This window comes from Pomacea canaliculata, linkage group LG3, assembly GCF_003073045.1.
Source record: "Pomacea canaliculata isolate SZHN2017 linkage group LG3, ASM307304v1, whole genome shotgun sequence".
NCBI lineage: Eukaryota > Metazoa > Mollusca > Gastropoda > Architaenioglossa > Ampullariidae > Pomacea > Pomacea canaliculata.
Window position 1 is genome coordinate 34,623,753 of NC_037592.1, and position 21,495 is coordinate 34,645,247.

Below are 21,495 nucleotides of genomic sequence, written 5' to 3' on the forward strand. Positions count from 1 at the left end.
AGGCGAATTACCAGACTGAAGAATCAGTAGAAATACTTGTGATTTCCCCAATGATACCACAGACTATTACAGCACTGCTGTTCAGAGTTCAACAATACCTTCAAAATATAAATCAAGAGAAAATGGACTGCATTAAGCTACTTTTTTTCCACTATTTTTTTGGCTTTATTGGTTGACTATTCAACACATTCTTCTTCAACATTTTGTTTACAAACTAGCTGTAGTCTGTTTACAGGTCATCAGCAACAATGGCCTATCATAGATCTCCTGTCATGAATCTCCTCTCTCCTGCTGATCTTTGTGTTCAGTCACTACAGAAATTCTCTCAGACTTGCATTTTCCTAGTTTCCTTTGGCAAACATTTGTCCAGCCATTTGAAACAGTCTGTTTTTCGTGCTTGTCACACCAACAATCTCATCACCTTTAAATTTAAATTCTGTGAAAACTTCTACATATTAACCATAAAGTGGGTACTACATGTATCTTCTGATTTAAATAAAGACTGTTATGTTATTTATTTACAATAATTCTGTTTCCATAAATAATTGTACAATGTAATTCTACAAATTTTGGGTTTAAAATGAAGTGCCTTGAGCTCTCTTTATGAGACAGTAAATAAATTGTCTGTTAATGCTTATTAGACATGCAGCTAACACTAACAACATGTTTAGTTAGACCAATAAAAATATAAGGAAAGAAGAAATGGATTTATTTACCTTCAGACAAAAATTTTTTAAAATATGGTAAGCATGCACTTGTTTAACCTTATTGGTGAGAGCAGTAAGATTTCTTTTTGGCATATTGTCATTAATGGCTACAACAGGTGTGCAGCCACCATACTAAAAATGGAAATATACAGGATGGGGTAAAATACCACTAATAATTTTAACCTCCTACCACAGTTTACCTTTAGCTGAAAAGCAAATAAAGCAAAAAAAAAAGGATTACTAAAGCTTGCAGCAGCTCAACACAATACAGGAAACTGAATAGCCTGAAGACCTTGAGTAATCATTGCCATAACAGACAACACTGATCCAGCGTTGCACACATCCTGGTTTGTATAGGATTAATTTGCCATCTGAGACTTGATGAGATCCTTGTTTTAGTAAGTGTGATGGGTTATAAATAGGAAAGAACAGCTGTCCAAATGTGGGTGAGAGGCCTGATGAAGTTTTATCTTATCAGCTCCCATCCAGGGACAGAAAAGAGATGCAATGTTTCTCAGTTCAAGGTCTGTTGCTCGTATGCCTGTAGACACCCTGTGGCCCACAGAAAGCCCACATCAGACAAAGGAGTGAGACAAATCAAAAGAGCTATAGCCTCAAATATTCCACACATGGAAGTGATTATGTGATTAGACTGATGATAGTGAAGGAGAATGGGAAGGATTGTACTGCATCCTCTGCTAGTAATCATTACCAGGGCTTCTGCTAAGGCTAAATTCTTTGGGGTCCCAGGGACCCCTTCTTCAGATTTTTAAGGGGTCCCTGTTCTTCGCCCAAATTTGAATGGGACCCCATTGACGAAAATTGAAGGGGTCCTCCGAACTTTTAATGCGTACTGTACGCAATTTTTTGCGTAAGCAGAAGCTCTGATTACCATATGTGTCGTTTACCGGTAAACACTAGGTAATGAGAATTGTACTGCATCCTCTGCTACCAAAATCATTACCGTGTCCCTTAGAAACATCATATACTACAGGGCTTCTGCTAAGGCTAAATTCTTTGGGGTCCCTTGGACCCCTTCTTAAGATTTTTAAGGGGTCCCTGTTCTTCGCTCAAATTTGAAGGGGACCCCATTGACGAAAATTGAAGGGGTCCTCCAAACTTTTAATGCGTACTGTACGCAATTTTTTGCATAAGCAGAAACCCTGATACTAGGTAGTGAGGATGCCACTCTATAGCCTGGTACTCCAGAAGGAACAGACGGTTGGTTTTAGTAAATCTAATGTCCAAGACATAGTTCAAAATAAATGAAGACCTAATGTAAAGATGTTCAAGATGTGTATCTTAGTGATGGACAATTGTTCAGTAATAACTCATGAAAGAAACACCAAATAAAATGCCAGGACTAATACAACTCATAAAATAATTAGTGTAAAAATGTTCTTACTAAAGGGAATTTAACAGGTGGCATACAAGTACAATGCCCAAGAGATTTCATGACTGGGAACCAAAGGTTAATTGCTCCACAGACTGCATACAATCTGCTGGTCACCACTGGATTTACATTATGTGGTGCAACAGTTCATGCAGACCTGTATGTTGCTTATGGTCTCTAAAAATAGTAAAGAAATGCCAACAGCCAAGTTTTACTGTAATCCTGACACACCTATACAGCCAAGTCTTGAAAATAATCCAGTTTATAGGATAATAATCCCACACATACCTCTATATAAATATATGTAACTATATATGTATAAGGAGGATGAATGAGCAGCCATAATGGAGAAAAGAAAGAATGATAATTGGCCAGCAACACTTTCGATGAATGAGGTACAAGAGGAAACACCGGCTGGCGCACTGATTATAGGACAACACAAACACTAAAGTTCTCCTGCATAGCTGCTACAGGCTGAATCAGATTTTTAAAAAAAATGGACTAAAGATTTTTCCCTCATACATCAGGTGCTAGCATGTTGCATATCTATGTACTGTGATCCCGTATCCACAAATTCACCACCCGTGATTTCAGTTACCTGCAATTTATTGCAGCCTGAAAAGAGAAATGTCAGCACCCCTTGCTTTCCTATGTAAGAGAGATTACACTTAAAATGTACAATGAAGGGTACAGACCATTTTACTATTACTTTATTGTTTGTAATATCTTACTACGCATAATTTATAAATTAAATTTTAGTGTATTCATGCATGTTACATGGGTATCATGTTACAAAGAGCATTCTGTAGTATTCGCAGTTTTGTATAGCTGCTGTAGGTCTTGGAATGGTTTATCCATGGATATGGGGGTGGGAGGCACAACCGTACTAAAACAGACACCACATCATTAGAAAAAAAGTTTTTTGGTAGTAGTAGTAGTAATAATTTTCATAATCTAACAAAACATGTAGCCTGACACAAGACTTGTCTTGACTAGGTGATTTACTTGCCTTGAAAACCTTTATTGTTCACCATGATTTTGCCTGTACACTATGTTTCAAGTAGACTGTTTGAGAAGAAATAAAATTCTAGTAGTGAGGTCAACAACTTTCACCACACTATCCCCCCCAACACCCATCTCCTAGCATACATGAAAACACACACATGCTCTTTCTCTCTCACACACACACACACACTAGTTATATCACTAATTTTAGAACAGGTTGTTGCAACAGAAGGAAACATCCTTTCTGTCCCTCATTTTGTTTCTTACTTTCAGATGTGGTGTTTGTTAAACCTGAAAATGTTCATTCATTCAATACTTCGACTTTATTTACTTTTTCTACTTTTCTACTTATTAAAAGCTATTTTTATGTTAACAGTCAATTAGACTTTTTTTCTAGAAGTTGTTTCAAAACAATGAATAAATTCTTTATGAAAACAATTAAGATCATATATTATAAACTGTCTGTGTGACAACTGAAGAAAATGAAAATGAGATAAGATTCACAAAACACAGTGAAGAATACACTGCAGATAAGCCCAAATCATTAATTTTTTATTAGCAGGTAGGAGTTAATTTTTTTCCTGTTCCCTTGGCTTATACTTTCGAACGGCTACAAATTAAATTAAACAGGAAAAGATCAAGCCCACTTAACCTTTCTTAGATTCACAACGCAGTATCGTGTTGTCAGCAGATGTGTTCACTGTATACTAACAGCATTCAACGAGACCGAGTTGATAGCAGGTAAATTTAAGTATACACAGAATTTTTGACTAACCTCTTAGATTGCACTGCGTCACCTGGACACTAAGGCGATAAATCTGAATTCGCAGTAACAGCACTTGCCTTCTTGCACGGCAATTATAAACATTCCTGCGATGTTGTGCCACCGACTGGTCGTGACCCGCCTTCCTCACGCACATACAAGATCAAACGCATACTTCCTGTTTTTGTCATGACGGAGCGAATGCAACAGTAAAGGGAGATCAACTTTACGTGTCAAACTAATTGAAAGACAAATAATAATATTTCCATTACATCATATGAATAAAAGAAATGCTCGCGTACTTTCTCTGTTAGTCTCTTTATTTGTTGATAAGGAAAATATTTTAAATAGATTTAAAAAGATATGAAGCTGACAAACCATCGGACGGTTTTTTGTCCACTGCGAAACTGAGAGAAAAATAACAAAAATGGCGTCAAAAGTTTGGAGCAAAAGAGATAAGATCAGAAAGTAACAGATTTTTGGTGACACGAATTAAAAACCATATTTAAAAGTGGTAAATAGTGACTTGAAAACAACTGCGAATGATGATTTATTGCTATAATGGCATGTTGCATACAATCGATGGCTTCGTACGTTTTTCTAGCGCTTTTCCTGGGCCTTCACGTTTCCACAACTCTTACGTCGAGACAGGTACGAATATAGTCCAAGACATAGGTAGCAAGAAGCCGTCATTTACTCATCATTATAGCTGTTGTAACCACTGTTTTAAATCGTCACACCGTAGGAAGGAAGCATGTTGTCACCAAGTGCGTCTGTGAATTGCTAGCTTGTTTCACACTTTCTGTTTGAAGTTGATCATTGCATCATAGTTATACTCATGCAAGTTCATACTAGCGGGACATTTTAAAATATCACTGTCATCAAAGGACGTTCATCAACGGCATACAACTCTTTGCCCCACTTCCCTCTGTTCAATGGGTTCGTCACGATATCTCTGTTCAAGCACCCACTTTCTATTTCTATAACTCAACTTTTATGCAATATCAGTATCACACACACACTACACGCATGACTGCTCTTAATTAATATTGCAGTGACTGCTCTTAATCGATGAGCTGTCACAAAGGAACTCGAAAGTAAAACCAAACTCAGAATGCTTTATAAAGGCAAGAATAAATGGACTCGTCATACTTGGATCCAAAATAAATCCTTCAGGAGGTAACACAACACTCAACCATTTCACCTTCTTTTTGCAGTGTACTACAACAGGGAATAGTATGTTTTATGCATTTCATCTTCAGCAAGAGCAAAAGAATTTTTATTATCCATCCAAAATAAAACAAGCATACCTAATAAAACACCACCAGTAGACAGGACAGATCAAGTGATGTGTACAATACAAATGTCATCATACTCGTTTTCATAGCATGGCTTTTGCAGAGTGTTTGTTAAATGTTTAGAAATATAATCAGATGGCAGGTACTTATCTAACCTTTAATTTTCAAATTATAAGATTTACATAAAGGTTAGTGTAGTTTGCTAGTGTTCTAGAACATTAGCAGTTACTAATTGAATAATGAGAACATTAGCAGTTATTAATAAAATAATTAGAATAATACCATGTTATTAATTGAGTAATATATTTAAGATTTCCAGTTTTGTTGCTCCTTTTATTTCACAGGTAAACCAGTTGTCAGTGCAAGACTCGATCCTATTTGTGTCAACATTGAGTGGCTCTTTCTATGCTGTTGGCAAGAATTCTGGAAGAATACACTGGTCTTTGAAAGAAGGTAATGCATTAAGCTATATAGAATATCAGCATGCTGATTGGAAATTATCCACAAGAATTGTATATCCAGTATCAGTATATCCAGCAAATAATGTATAATCTGTCCTGTCAACTTGTGTTATTAGATGTTTAGATAGTTTAAAGATGCCTTCATTAAGATATGAGAAGTAGCAAATACAACTTTTCTTAGTTGTTCAAAATTTTGCATTATTCTTTATGACAGATCCTGTACTGCGAGTACCTCGGGATAATGTTGCTAGGTATGTAGATTGAAACTTTGTCTTATATGAGATAGCTGCTTGTTCAGTGTAAAATAACAACGACTGAGTTGCTCTGTCTTTAAATAGGTGTGAATTTTGCATGTATAACATCTTTGAAATTTTAGCACTTTAAAAGTTGCATCTGCCTTTTGTGCTTTAACATTCAGAGAAAAAATAATGAATTATACTTTGTCATAAATGGCCTGCAGTTATTGTGAAGGTTTATATTTTCTATAAGAAAAGGTGATGCTTATATTTCCAGTTTCATTTAACAGAAATCAGTTATTCTTGTGGAAAATATTATAGTGCATTTTGTATCATTGTGCTCAGCGGCGGCGTTTGGGGGTGGCAAATGGGGTGGCCGCCCCAGGCCCCACTCTTGCGCTTCAGCTTCAGCCCCGAGCTCATCTTAAAATATATTGTGTGTTAAATGGAAAAATGCTGAGAGGGGCTCTTTAAAATCAGACTTCTTCAAGGTCAAATTTTCCTATCTAACTGTATATAAATCAGTGCTTCGGCATCATATCAATAGGGATATTGATACACGTACTCCCTTACCCCGGCCCCGTGCGGATGGTTGGCCCCAGGCTACGCGTATTTCTAACGCTGCCTCTGATTGTGCTGATACAAATATTTTTGATGTTTTGTTGTTCTTTTCACAGTGCCCCTTATCTTCCTGATCCTAAAGATGGTTCTTTGTATTGGGTGAATCCTCGTGATGGTATTATAAAACAACCTTACACTATTCCTGAACTTGTGGCAGCATCACCTTGCAAAAGTTCTGAAGGGATCCTGTACACTGGTAACACAACTTTGTTTCTTGTCAACAAACATGTCAAGAAGCAAATAGTACATCATGCCTGTTGCTGTTTGCACATTTTCTAAGATTTTTTTTATTTAACTCTTTACAGTTTAGGTGAATATTTATAGTAGAAAAGCTGGTTTGATACCCATATGGCACAGCATACACCCCAGTTAACCCAGCTGTTGAGTGGGCACTGGACCCAGCAGAGGGTTGGGGAAGAAAAGGCATCAAAGGAGAGATGGGTACTCCTTTACAAAAATGTTGACCTTATAAATGCAGTCTCTAACACCTCACTTCCCAACGAAGGAAAGGTTATGGTACTATTTTGAACTCTACTGTCTTGTCGCTGGTATGTTTTAGATTATGGAAAGTCTTGCTTAGCACTAGTTACCTTTTGTCTGTTAAATCAATTTTAAAAATGACAACTCATCATCATGACAGGTCACTCACATAACAAATATCACATTTCATTGCTATTTTGTAAACATATTGATTTTATAAGCTGGAGAATAAATTTTGTTGTATACATCAGGCTTTGTCTGAACCAACAATTTGACTCAGGTTCTATTATTCTACTTTGTTTTCCATTTTGTTTACGGTTCAAAAACGAAAAGCTGATTAGTGCAAGGTTTTGTGCCTGAGAATTTAGTAACATTTATTTCAGGGACTAAACGAGACATCTGGCTGGCTATAGATCCTTTCAGTGGGACAAAAGTCCAGACACTTACCATGGATGGGGTACAGAAAACATGCCCTTCATCAAGCAAAGATTTGCTGTACCTGGGACGCACAGGTAGTTAAGAGAAGTTTTACGCTGTACCAAATGGTCACAAAGTTTATGGTCAAATCAGACAGATGGACCCTTTAAACAAAAACAGAAAAATTGATAAGACTATGGTAGTTATTGTCAAGGAAGATGTTCTAAAGGAAATCAGTGAAGAAAACAAAAATTGTAAAACATTTAGTGAAACATACAAAAATTACAATAGGCTTGTAGTGATAGTTCACCTAAGAGCATTATGCATGAAACCAAGTTTTTCTACAGACATTCTGGTTATCACTTTGTTGTTGATGACCGGATGTGCATGTGTTTTAATGAGTGATGATGTTGTTTTGAAGTGCACAAGACTACTTATAGAGAGAAGGTGGTTTAAAGATTATTTTTGCTGTTTTTGTATGAGACAAAGAAGGGAATAAAGAGAGCGGATAGATCCATATTGGCAGGTACAACAATCTGAAGTCAGAGAAGGGAAGTTTAAGCTAGTTTTGTTGAAAGAGAGAAGTTTTTGTGAATGTAATTTATAATTTTACAATATTCATTCTTTGATTTAGTTTATTTATTGGTTTGTAAATTGTTGCTTCAAATTTAAATGAACATCGCAATGCTTTGTTGGAAATGGTGTTTATTGGTGATATTGAATGCTTTGGTAGCAATGGTGTTAATTTATTTATGGTATTTAAAACCAACACATACACATGGCTGATAAAATTGCATTTTCTTTCAGAGTATTCAATTGTCATGTTTGACAGCATTACTGGAGAAAAGAGGTAAGTTAATAACTTTCTTTGCACATTTTTTTTGTCCACGATTGCATGCATTTTGTTGGATTCATTGTAACTATTCAGAAACCTCAACACCCTATTCTCAGTGAAAGTTTGCTACTTAATTCACTATTGTGGCACCATTTTAAAGTTAGTTTATCTAATTTTTATTAAATTTTATTAATTACCAGCAATGCATGATCTATATATTTAACTTATAAAATATTTAGTCAAAATGTTGGTTCAGATGATACAGCATTATAAAAATAATGTTTTGGTTCAGGTGGAATGCAACTTTTCTGGACTACTCTTCACACATTGCCCCAAATGCCCAGGAGTATGGTGAGTTTTTAAATACACGTCTGCAATTTAAAAAAAAAAATCTTGGGTAAGCCTTGTAAAGGAAGACATTAAATCTGAAGATCTGAAGATTTATTCTTGAAGCCTTTGTGATATTTGACATAAAGATGTGTGGATACATAAGTGTGTGTGGAAATATCTGTATATACACATCTTTGTATACGTACATACATTTGCCTGCATGAGTGGGTGTTGAGCTGTTACCTACTTGAGTGAATGTTTGGGGTTGTCTTTGTGTGCAGCTCTGAGGCACTTCACTTCTAGCTCAAGTGGTACAATTGTCACACTGGACAGTCAGACTGGTATGTTGTGTGTTTAAAGTTAGTTTATCATTGCTGGTTTTAGTCTTACAGAGCTTGACTATATCTGTATAGATGTGAACAGTAAAGATGATCTAAAAATTATCTTGAATATATAAATATACTGTGTTTACTTCATAAAGTCAGTATTAGAGACCTAGGAGTCCATTTAATACCACATGGTGCTATTTATAGTGTCACATATCACCCACTGACATAAATGCTGTAGCAGATTCCTTCATATTGTAGAGGGCCGGTAGTCCGGCGTTGGTAGGTTTTGGCGGAAGTGCTGATGCATGCGAAAAAAGTGCTGATGCTGACGCATGCAAGAAAAGTGCTGATGCATGCAATCGCAAGGATCGCAAAGTTTACCCTGTCCCCGAGTTAGTATATAAGGGCAGAGCTGAGACGAAACAAAAGGGAAAGAGACGTCGGCTGATCAGAGAGAGCGCAGACATGTGACAGTAGGCGACAGCCTGACTTAGCGCCTCTGGCGATGTGGAGCAGCGGTGGCCATTGTACAAGCACGTGTAATAAAGGTTTGCACACCCGCTCTGACGAGTTCCTGCCTTTTTGGTTGAGTGTTAGACTGTTGTGGTAACTGTTCGACCCCCTTACCACTCGGTTACAATATGATCAGATCTTGACTAACTGTAACATGCACATCATACAACTTTCACTTGCAGATTTGCTTTCAAGGCATTTAGGATCGTCAAATTGTTCTTATTCAACCTTTTTCAGACTTGAGAAAATAATAGCTAAAATCTTAAAAGAAAAGGGGAAATGGGGAAGGGATAGTAGTATCCTTGAAGTATAAATGGAGCTTTTTTCACACATTCAATAGGGGAACATCTTTATTCAGTTAGGCAGTTGAATGGGAGGAAATTACAATGGTAGCATGAGGCAAATTTGAGAAGAAAATGAATCCAGATGGTACTGAACTTGGTAAACCCACATGGGAAAGGTGGGGGTGATGGGGGCAAGGGGAGATGAGAAACTGGACTACAGTGTTTAGAGGCTGGCTTTATAGACAGATTATAATCAGAGAGAAATATATGCATGAGAGGAACTATGATCCTCACTATACTGACATTTGCATGACAGTTGTGTTACCAGCCTGCCCAATTTGACAGAAGTAAATGGATTGGTTGTGCTGTTAATTGCAGGAGAAATAATGTGGCACCAGGATTTTGACTCACCAATAGTAGCCCTGTATACCCTGAAAGGGGATATTCTGCAGCGCGCTCCCTTTCACAAGCTTTGCCCCTGAGACACTAGAGCATCTTACCGGCCAGCTGTCTTCTACTGCATGGAGGAATCGATTTTTGGAACATGGAACTAAAACCACTTTTTAGTATGTATATATCGGTAGTGATATTCTGTTGTGTCTACTTTAGACAATGGTCAAAGCTTTTTGTTAAAGGCTGAACTTCTACCTTAGGGCAGGAAACAATGGTTTGACTTGGTGAAGGGAAGTAAACATGACACATGCTGGCTGTCCTGTTGGTCATGTTTCACAACTGCTTCTGTCTGACCTTATAAGTACCCTCACGTCTCTTTCCCAGGTTGAATTAATTTTTTCTGCTGGACAATGAAAGTTCTGCCTTTAAAACTTTATTTGAAAATGTACAGAATAAATACTCAATTCCAAGTTCGTTGTACTTTGACAACTTTATTTGTATTCAGAACTTGCAGAGGATTTATACATGGAATAAAAGTTTAAAATAGCCTGCATACATAATCCACACCCATTAAAAGTAAAAAAAAAAAGAAAGACTTTAAACTGAAAACATATCTGCTTATTTTGATTTAAATATGAGATGACTTAAGGATTGAATTGGTTAGAGCACCAGTGACAAGATGTTTGCAGTGCTGCTATTGCTTAAAGTAATGGGAGGAACCGAAATGATTGCAGTACTGCTGTTGCTTAAAGTGATTAGAAGAACCAATATCCTCTTCCTCCTTCTTTTCATTGCTATTATTGTTATTATTTTGCAGTTCAACATTGTATGTTGGTGAGTTTGAGCAAGGATCCTTTGCATTGACTTCACTTGTGGATGAAAGCACTGTCACCATAGCTGTAAGTCAGTAGGATCATGTCTGTGCCAGATTAGGATATTGATTTTATCACTTTTGGCTGGTCTAGAATGTATCTGACTTTGTTTAATGTTGAGAAGGAATGGTTAAATTGTGTTTGTATTTCTTGTCAGCAATGTATTTTTCTGGGATTGGAGAATATGCTGCTGATTTTTAGATAATGTTTTTTTGCAGCATTTGCACCCACAGTTTAAAATTACCAACCAGAAACTTTAAAAAATAACTTGAAGCACATTGTTTTCAAAAATTCTTAATAGATTGACACCCTTGCAAATACAGGCAAATACATGTGTGTGTGTTTTGTGTCACACATTAAGTAGCTTTCAGCTAACATTTTTTTATTATTATTATATGAAATATTTAAATGCTAAAAGTTCTCACTCTTTATAAAGGAAGCAGCAGAATCAGGTTGACTTTGCCTGATTCTGTGACAACTGTGTTCTTTATGATCGGCTGCACATTGTCATCACTGATGAAGTTAGCCTGCATTAGAAATTTGACTTGATGATGGCTGCTATTTATTTGTCAAATATCAATCACACACACCCACACTTGCAGAAGCCATTGTTACACTCTTATTTGTACACCCCAAAAAGTGTTCCATATACACATGCAAATACACAGACTCTCTATCTCTCTTTATCTTGCTCTCTCGCTCTCCACTCTCTTTGTTTCACATACACTATACACTACCCACACATTTTACATTTACTGTAGATACCGAAGCACATGCCAGCAGGTACATATGGATGCCTGCTCGCACACTTTTAAGAATGGCAAAGTTGGCAAATATTTAAATGAATTACATCATCTTTTACTCTAGCCACGAGGCCAAGTGCTGATGATTGAAGGGCCCTTGGAGAGCCACCTGTTTCAGCTGGTAAATCCAGCCATCAGCAGCATCAAGAGCAGCAGAATAAGTCGCCTGTGGATGCTATGACAGGCAGTCGTGCCACCAGTTCAGCAATCATATTTGGTAGGTTACATTGTGCATCATTTATCATGCTTTGCCTTTGACAGTTATTTCTTTTTTCATTCTTCATTGGATGATGCTACACCCTAGTGTACAGTCCATCTCCAGCTTATCATGAAGTATTTAAACACTAACTTAAATACAACTTGAATAAACACTTTCGCCCTTTACCCAGGTTATCATGAAGTACCAGAGCAGGGCCACACCATTATCTCTCCAGCTCGTCAGATCACAGACAGGTCTTCTACATCTGGTCACACAGTGCTGCCACCACATTCACCTGTGGTGGTCTCCCCAGACAGTGCTGAGACTTCCAGTAGCAACAACAGCAGTAGCAGCAACAGCCTCCTGACAAGGGAGGGTCTGGTGGCTTTCATTGGTGCTGAGTACAAGTTCCTTGTGACTTTTCTCATGTCCTTTGTCACAATCTTTGGAATTTTGTTCTATTTTCCTAAGGTAATTGAATGCTTATTATGATGTTTTTTTAAAGACATGTCAGTTAGAAATTCTGTCCTGCGTCCTACAGCCATTTGAGGCTTTTTTTTGTGTGTGTGAGAGGGAGGGGAGAGTGTGTGCATTCAGTCTGGTGAGTTCTTTATAGACACTGCTTTTACAAAAGAGGGTTACTTTCTCAGACTGAACAATAAAGGGAATTTTGAGGAAAAAAGTGCAAGACTAAAAGTGCAGTAAAATGTTCTCTTTTGCCAGTATTATTTGTGTGCTTGGTCTTCATGTTGTGCTCAGGAGCAGTGTTTTAAGAGCATGAAATTTACCTTTGTTGTAGAGGACAGAGAACTCCATGAAGATGTTGCTGCAAAAGCAACTAGAAGAACAGCGACAGCTACGCTTGGATCTTCCTCCATCTACAGAGGCCAGTGGCAGTTCTTTCTTGAAGTACACTTACCACATCCCAGCTGCTAAAGGTTTGCTTGCATAAGTAAGGTGCATGTGTACTTTAGAATTGTGTACTGTTTGCTAAGTATTCTAAACAAAAATAAGCTTTGAGACACAATATTTACCCCCACCTTTCAACCAACCCCACCTGCTAAAAAGCATTGTCTCAGTGTGAGAGATTCTGAAACATTCAAATACAGTGTCCATAATATTTGCTTATTCTTAGGTGAAAACTAAAATGTAAAATATGATCCTAAAAGGCAACAATAGCTATTTCCTTCCTCTTTTCTCCTTCCCTGCTGCAGATGTTCATGGCCACATGCAGATTGGAAAAATAACCTTCAACCCACACGATGTTTTAGGCCATGGCTGCGAAGGAACATTTGTCTACAGGTATTTCAAGAGATAGAAATGTCAAACATTTTTTGGTTGTTGTTTTCCATGCAGATTTTCAGAGAGAAAGTGCGCTTAAAAACAAAATATGAATAGTTGTGTTTTTTTTTTTTATCTTTTTCAAGACAGTCTGTCTATTCACATTCTATGACAGAAGGTTAGTGCTTTCATTGAAAGTCAGCCACAGCATATATAGTGTTTGCTTTAACACAGACTCTGTATACAGATTGCAGATGATCACTCTGTGTTGTTGTATTGGCTGCTATTATTCAATTTATTCAATCAAACTTTTAACCAGGGGAACATTTGAGGGACGAGCTGTGGCAGTGAAAAGGCTTTTACCAGAGTGCTTCAGTTTTGCTGACCGAGAGGTAGAGCTTCTGCGAGAGTCAGACCAGCATCCAAATGTCATCCGCTATTTCTGCATGGTAAGCCTTTTTTTTATAAAGGTGGGAGTACATATTGATATTCGTTATAGGGAAGTGTAGACATGTATGTCTTTTCTTTTTAAGACAAGGAACAGTCTATTTTTAGAAGTGATAAAGTGGAAATTAAAAGACTTGTGCCTCTGTTGGCAGGAAGCTGACCATCAGTTCCGGTACATTGCTCTGGAACTCTGTGCAGCAACACTCGCAGACTTTGTGGAAAGAATCGGGTACCAGGCCTTGTGCCAGACATTAACACCATCTTGTTCCAGGCTGTGAGTGGGATTGCTCACTTACATTCTCTTGACATTGGTAAGTAACAGCTATTAGTGTCTGTGGTGTATTGTGTCAGCTGTTTGTTATGTCTTTAGTGTACTGTGTCAGGTGTTTGTGTCTGTAGTATATTGTGTCAGGTGTTTGTGTCTGTAGTTACTGTGTCACCTGTTTGTGTTTGTAGTGTACTGTGTGTGAAGCTGCCTTTAGGTCTATCACATTTCACTCATTTGCACTTACGTTTTTGTCTGCAGTACATCGAGACATAAAGCCCCAGAACGTGCTGCTGTCAATGCCGGATGCCAAAGGACAAGTCCGAGCCATGATTTCAGACTTTGGATTGTGCAAAAAGCTGGCAGCTGGGCGATTATCTTTTTCACGTCGTTCTGGCGCAGCAGGCACAGAGGGGTGGATTGCACCAGAAATGCTTGAAGAAGATGCCAGGACTGTAAGAATCTGTGCTTTGTAAACAAATGCAGTTGAAATAATTTAACCAGTAAAGATAATAGCCTAAGAAGACACCATGATTTCTTTTTCCAAATAAATACCTGTCACATTTCAGAGTTCTTCTTGCGCATACTTCAGTTTTAAAGCAATTTATTACTGTTTAATTAACCTGTAAGCTTTCTAGTTTGTAATATTAAATTCTTAATTAGGTAGTTCTTACTTTCTACCTTTTATTTTATTCAGTACTGGAATATTCTTTCTTTTATTTTTCATGTTTTGTTATGTTTGTTAACAGAAACAGTTTTCTTAATCTTGTTTGTTTTTTGTTTTTAATGAAAAATATCTGTAGTGTATGACTATTTTTTTTAAACACAGGTATATCAAGATTTCTTTCTTTCTTTCAGACATGTGCAGTGGACATATTTTCTGCAGGCTGTGTTCTATACTATGCAGTCACTGGAGGAAAGCATCCTTTTGGCGATGAGTTGAGGCGGCAGGCAAATATTTTAAATGGAGAGGCATGCATGAAGCATCTTCAAGGAGATGGTAATTACTACTCACTTCCTTTTACCTCATCCTGAGCTACAGGTAGATTGATATAGCAGAGGAAACACAACATTTTAGTAAAGAGTGAAGACATCTTTGAAGAGGCAGAATGCTTGGATTGTACATGGGGAATTTTTTTTTTTTTATAATTTTTTTTGTTTTTTTTTCCCAGAACACATCCTGATCCGGCAACTTGTAGAGTCCATGATTGCTTTTAAACCAGAAGATCGGCCATGTGCTTCCACAGTACTAAAACATCCTTTTTTCTGGAGTCTTGAGAGGCAACTTGCTTTCTTCCAGGTAAACCTTTTGTTTATTTGTTTGCCTTGTTTTGGTTGGAATACTTCTCAGGCATGAAAACAGTCTAGCCCTATGATTGGTGTGCAAGTCACAGATGGGCGATGAGACAGAAGCTGACCAATCCAATAATCACATTTGGCGTGATTATTTATTTAGGTTAGGAGTAGAATTAGAGATAATAAGGCTGACGACATGACTTCATATGTTTTTTATAACTAATGCCTGCTATGCCATTTTTGTAAAGGCCAATGATGGTAGGGCTATATCACATTTGTGGCCTTACTCTGTTTGAAACTGTAACAATTCTTCCTTGTTAAAAAAAAATAAAAGCTGCAGATGTACATGGAGTTACCTTAAAGATGGAGCTGAAGATAGACCCTTTAACAGGCTGTGGGCTGGATTTGTCTTCCTTCTTAGAGCAGCATTCTGTGGAGATGGGAGATCTTATCCAGTAGTAAATGTTTTCTAAAATAGTAATGTGAACTTATAACCAGCAGCGTTATGACCAAGACAGATCACACTTTCTGCACAGACCAATAATGTTAAATGAACGATAACAGCCAGTGGACAGTGAGGTATGTATAGACACACTGATTAACATAAAGATGGGGTACAACAGTAGAGCGTAAAGCAATGGATTAAAGTGTGAAAGCATGTAGGTACTGTAAACAGTTTGAGATGGAGTCGTTACTTGACAGTATTGCAAGGGAGTTAATAGTAATTCAGGGATAGTACTTTGTGAAAAGATATGTTTTCAGAGACCGTTTGAATGTAGCCTTCAAGTCAGAGTGGCAAATGTGATGTGGAAGAGAGTTGCATTGCTTAACAGCACAGAGGGAGAACGTCTGTTATCCGTATGTGACTTTCTTTTTGGGAGGGAGGGATAGAATGTGCAAGTCATATATAGCAGCCATAGCACATCAGGGTTGATTTGTGGACATACAAGTAAGTAAAGCTTTAATTCTTTCAAAAATGGAACTGTTCATAAGTCTTACATAATTTTATAAGAAACTTGAGAATATAAATGGACGATCTTGCATGGCTATGGTTACTGTAGATACTGCAATGTAAGTATGGCACTTTTCTTCAGGTTTTGGTTTTTTGACTGTTCATTGTACAAATAAAAGCTGTAGTAAGAGATGTATATATGTGAAAGACTAGAATATTAACAAGGTTTAACTGTTGATTTAATGATTTAATTAACTGGTTATCACACAGGATGTTAGTGACAGGATAGAAAAGGAAACAGAAGAGAGTCCTGTAGTACAAAGCCTTGAGCATGATGGTCTGTTTGTTGTCAAGTTTGACTGGAAACGAAACATCTGCCCAGCTCTACAGAAAGGTAACAATGTAAAAAGAGGCATTGTCCACTTTCGCTCATTTTTCAGGTGCATCTTTGGATACTAACAGATTAAGATAACCTTGTAAACCTGGTACTGCTGATCCAACAGCCCAGGCACTGATGCTGTCACATTGTGCAATGGCAAGGTTGCATGTGTACTGATGGCAATGTTTACATGGACACGCAATAATCTTGTTTTTGAGATCATCGATTATTTTTATGTCTGTGGGTTTTTTTTTTTGTAAAGCACTTTGAGCCTGCCTTTGATGGTGGTGTAAAGTGCTGTATAAATCAACTGTGTGTGACCATTTTCCTGTTTCTTTCAACCAGGAATTCAAACTACCTGAAACTTATCCTGCATGGATCTTGAAGCCTTTCAAACTAATGTCTCTAGCTGAAGATCACCAGTGACAGCTTGAATGACTTAGTTTCCATCTACAGCTTGAGACTGGTTGCTGTACTAGGCAGGCATGCTCATCCTGTCTTACTATCCCTCTGCCTCATGGTTCACCCCTTGAGGTTCTAGTTGGATTCCTGCAACTCTCTACTTATTGATCTCTTTAATAGTCTTCTGGACAAACTTCTGAGGGCTCAGAATAATACTGCTTGTAGAATAATAGGATAATACTGCTAATAATACTGTAGATGATAAACAGCACATGCTACACCCATCCTTTGCAAGCTCTACTAGATGCCAGTCCAAGTTCGCATTGATTACAAGATGGTCACACTGAGATACCATTGTCCTCTTGGCATATACTTATTACACTAGTTGGTGTCTTCACTCTGCTTGTCTTGCCATTCACCTTCTCTGGACTCATTTAGAATTCTCTGTCCCTTTCTTTTCAGGCTGTATCTACATTTGAAACTTTCAAGCATGACTTCAGGGCCCACCTCTTTAAGAAATATCCTATATTATCAAGGAAGTCTTCTGCACACTCATTAGTTCTTTATTATTCGCTTTAGTTCATGTTTGCCACATGTTGTCTGACTGTCGGTTTTGTCTGTAGTCTTTCATGTATGGCATGTTGAGTTTGCCTCCTATATGTAAAGGTCATCTGCTTTACAAATTCTGTGATTATTATGTTTCCTAACAAAGTTGAAATGGCTATAAATTTGACTGCAGAATGGACCGCCTGAGTCAATTTTTAAAACAGCACTTTAAAAGTGTAGGATGAAAGTGTAGATAATAACTTTAGTATTCACTGATGTATGTATATATACTTGTGTGTGAAATTTTCAGTATGAGCTGAGTTTCTGAATTTTATCTTATTTCACTGAGATTAGTATAGGTTTACATTCAAGGGATATTTTGTGTGTTTGTTTTTAGACCTGAGAAAATTTCGTACCTACAAAGGGCAGTCTGTTCGAGATTTACTGCGTGCTATGCGAAACAAGGTATGTTAAAAAATCATGCATTTATACCAGGTGTGATTCTAGCTATTGTTATACTTTTTGTTGTACTTTGGCTGGCAACTTTAAAATTGTCACCACCCATTCAACCATCCATTTAATGCAGATAAAGCAAGTTACAAGTTGTCTCAGAATGTTCTTAGGGGAAAGAGAAGTACTTTGTTGGTTTCTTCATAGTTTATTTTCAAATTTTAGAAACATCACTACCGGGAGCTGCCTGAAGAAGTGAAGGCATCACTGGGGCATGTGCCAGATGAGTTCGTTCAGTACTTCACCTCACGCTTTCCTCGCCTTCTCCTCCATGTCTACAAAGCCATGCAGTGCTGCAAAGAGGAGAATGTGTTTCGACAGTACTACCACATCCCCACGATGCCTCCTATCCACAGCCTTACCTGGCCGTCATTTTCAGCAGACAGCACCACAGCTTTCCTTTCTGCCTCAGATGCTGTGGCCTCATCTCCAGTCCCTGCTGATGGTCTCGTAACAGAGTCGACTGACAGTGGAGGAACAGCTGCAGCTGTTGATAGAGTGGCTTGAGATTTCTTTGCAGTGTAAGTGTGGCTGTGTGCAATAATTGTGTGCTCTGGCAAGACTGTTGGAAACAGTGCAGCAATGATTCATGAATGGCTGATGGCCAAGACTCCTGCAACTAAATGTGATGTAGTTAGCATTGTTGCTCAAGATATCTGTGCTGTTTATCTTTGGACTTTTATTGGGAAGACCTGTGATGATCATAGGAACTAGTCACTATCTTGTCTTTCCTTGACAATGGAGATAAAATTACACTGCAGAATCTTTGTATGAGACATGACAGTGCTTAAGTGTGGAGCAAGGTTTGATCAACTAGGACAAAGATTATTTCATTGTTAGACCATTTGTACAAATGTGAAAAATCTCAAGAATGCTTTGACCTTGTTTCCTGAGAAAAAGCTACACACCTCCACTTCTTCCAGACATCACTTATCAGTCCTTTTGTGATGTTCATTTATAATTTGTCTTGTTAATTTATGCTCCTCATCCATGAAATCACCAAAAAGTTAATGTTTTTCTGGCTTTGACTTTGTGATGGTGGCCTGTTTTCTGCTTTTATTGTGGCCTTTGTGTGGCAACATATCATAATGATGTGCTGTCTGTTGCTGTTTTTAAACACTTACAGGTGTAAGAGAGATCTGAAATGAATCTTGTGGTTGTGAGTGAAGCATGTATTCAACAGACAGTGATCTATCACTGAATAGTCTGTGTATATAAATGAATAACTATGTGTGTATGAGGAGAGATTTTATTCTGGTTTATATATACACATCACACATCTCTTTAAAAAGCATCTGATGTCAATTTTCCATTATTTGTATCACTTCCTTTCAACTTTTTGGTTGTTCAGCATTGTTAAGATGATGTCATAGTTTACCAGACAGGGATTGTCAGTCTTGCCAAAAACAATGGCAGTCCTTTTGTTATTCTTTATTATGTTGTCTTACTGTGCACATAGGTTATGATACTAGATTACTTTTAAAAAATTTGCATTTTTCCTTTTTCAGACATATGTTTTTATTTGTACAGAATATTTATCTGGTGTTGTTGCATTTGATTTTAAGGCTTTGTCTTTTTCCCATGGTGACCATACACCGAGTATAAAGTGGGAGGCAGCAGGTATAGAGAAGGTGAAAGAAAATAGAATAGAAAATTCATAAAGAGCCTCTGAGTAGTACTGCTTATCTTTCCTTTGTGTAAAGAATGGCTGATCACTGGCTTAAACACCCTTTTCATGTGAGCATTTCATGGATGGATGATGTGATTCAAGCATTCTTCCACTAGGAGAGCTGAAACATGATTTGATTTTGCTTGTTATTTCTTAAGGAAAAATTGTTCCTCCATTTACTTGTTAACTTTTCAGTGGATGTGGTAGACAAAGGAATGAAGACAATTCAGGTTCACAGGGTGATGTTTATCCTTTAAATGAAAGACTTAAGAAAAAACATTACTTCAAAATGCTCACTACTTTATGCCCCATCCAAGTGTATGACTTCGGCTTTGTGAAGGGCTGTTTGGGGTGGCATCAGTTATGAACATTTGTTAGCACATCCAGGTTTTTTTTTCTTTTAAATGTGTGACTTGCTTTTGCTAGGTCTGTAATAGCTTTACTTAGTATGTGTTAAGAAACCAGGCATACTTTGTTACTACTTTTTTTTTTTAAACTTGAGATGGCTGTTGTTGATGCATTGAGTTAAAAATAAATAAAAACAAGAGGTGAGGGAGATGTAAACAATACTCTCAGGATGTAGGAGCAATTCATTATGGCCAAAAAGAAGTTAGAAACAAAACGTGTACTTTTAAGAATCACTCAGAAAATCAGGAACATAACTAAAGGCCAAATTCTGCATTAAAGAATTGTAAAAGCTTCATCAAAATTTATCATTATTAAGCAGTCTATCAAATGGCAATCCTCCCTTTATGTAACCTTTGAGGATTGTGAGAAGGCCTTCAATAATGTAGACAGGGACATGCACCGTAAGCTCCTCGAAGAATAACAAGGAATAAATTAAAACTAAAAGCTTCATGGTATCACAGTTTTGGATTTTAGAGTTTGTTTGTACTTTTTTTTTCAGAATCATGCATAAAATGATGTGGATAAAATATACATCTGTTCACACATTTTAACACAATATGGATGCTCAGTGGTTCTGCCTGTTGGAAGCTGTATGCTTTAGAAGCAGAAAAGAGGTGGATGCTATCCTTGAGTGGCTTGTGTTTAATGTGTTAGGTTTTTGCAAGAGAAGTGCAGCATCTTTAAAGTCTTGTGTAATATTTTGAAGACTACAAAGTAGAATTCTTTATTTGCACACCTTACTGGACATACTTCTCAATATTGATTAAAAAATGAACTACCCATGATAAATTAGCTGTTAAAGTCTTATGAATTTGTGTACTTAACACAAATTACCACTGAAAATACATTCCTCAGGAATCCCAAGTGCTATGCATTCTGACATACCTGTGGTGTTGGCACCTTCATGAGCATTCCATGAATGTTTGTATTCTTAATAGAATGAAACACTGTGCTTTTATGATGCAGAACATGATTTGTGTTGAAGCTAAAAACTATGTATAATAAAATATATTTTTCTTCAATAAGAGTGGGTGTTTTATTTAGTTTGATTTTCTGCTTAATGGCTTTGGTTATGACACTAGGGACTGGGTGCACATGTTTCTAAGCCTTAAAACTATTCTATTAAAAAAAAACAACTTTAGAAATGTTTTTAAAAATCATGTTGTTTAGATGCAGTGCTGTTTTACAATCTCCTTGCATTCCCTGGACTCCAAATAAAAGAAGGCAACATTTAAGGAAGACAACCAAGGGGAAAAGATAAGCATCATCTTTGGAGCCTGCATGGAATTTAGTGTTTTCCTTTTAGTTCCTAAACAACCCCATGCACGCTCTACATCAGCAAAAACTTTTGGCATGTAAAAAAAAAAGGGCCACATATTTTTTCAACATTAAAAAGTTAGA

At 37.2% G+C, this 21,495-nt stretch overlaps 1 protein-coding gene across 1 annotated transcript; it reads left to right on the plus strand.

Annotated features, from left to right (window-relative positions):
- Positions 1–4,256: 4,256 nt before the first annotated feature.
- On the plus strand, positions 4,257–21,119 carry LOC112559646 (serine/threonine-protein kinase/endoribonuclease IRE1-like). Its single transcript, XM_025230981.1, is given in 24 exon segments — positions 4,257–4,519; positions 5,511–5,619; positions 5,842–5,878; positions 6,541–6,680; positions 7,348–7,476; positions 8,189–8,231; positions 8,509–8,567; positions 8,828–8,887; positions 10,051–10,127; positions 10,129–10,238; positions 10,883–10,964; positions 11,805–11,919; positions 12,130–12,410; positions 12,739–12,877; positions 13,154–13,241; positions 13,540–13,669; positions 13,820–13,907; positions 13,910–13,978; positions 14,194–14,387; positions 14,791–14,932; positions 15,105–15,232; positions 16,451–16,574; positions 17,905–17,972; positions 18,183–21,119. Coding segments are annotated over 24 exon segments (2,844 nt in total). The 5' UTR covers positions 4,257–4,429; the 3' UTR covers positions 18,525–21,119.
- The last annotated feature ends 376 nt before the right edge of the window (positions 21,120–21,495 follow it).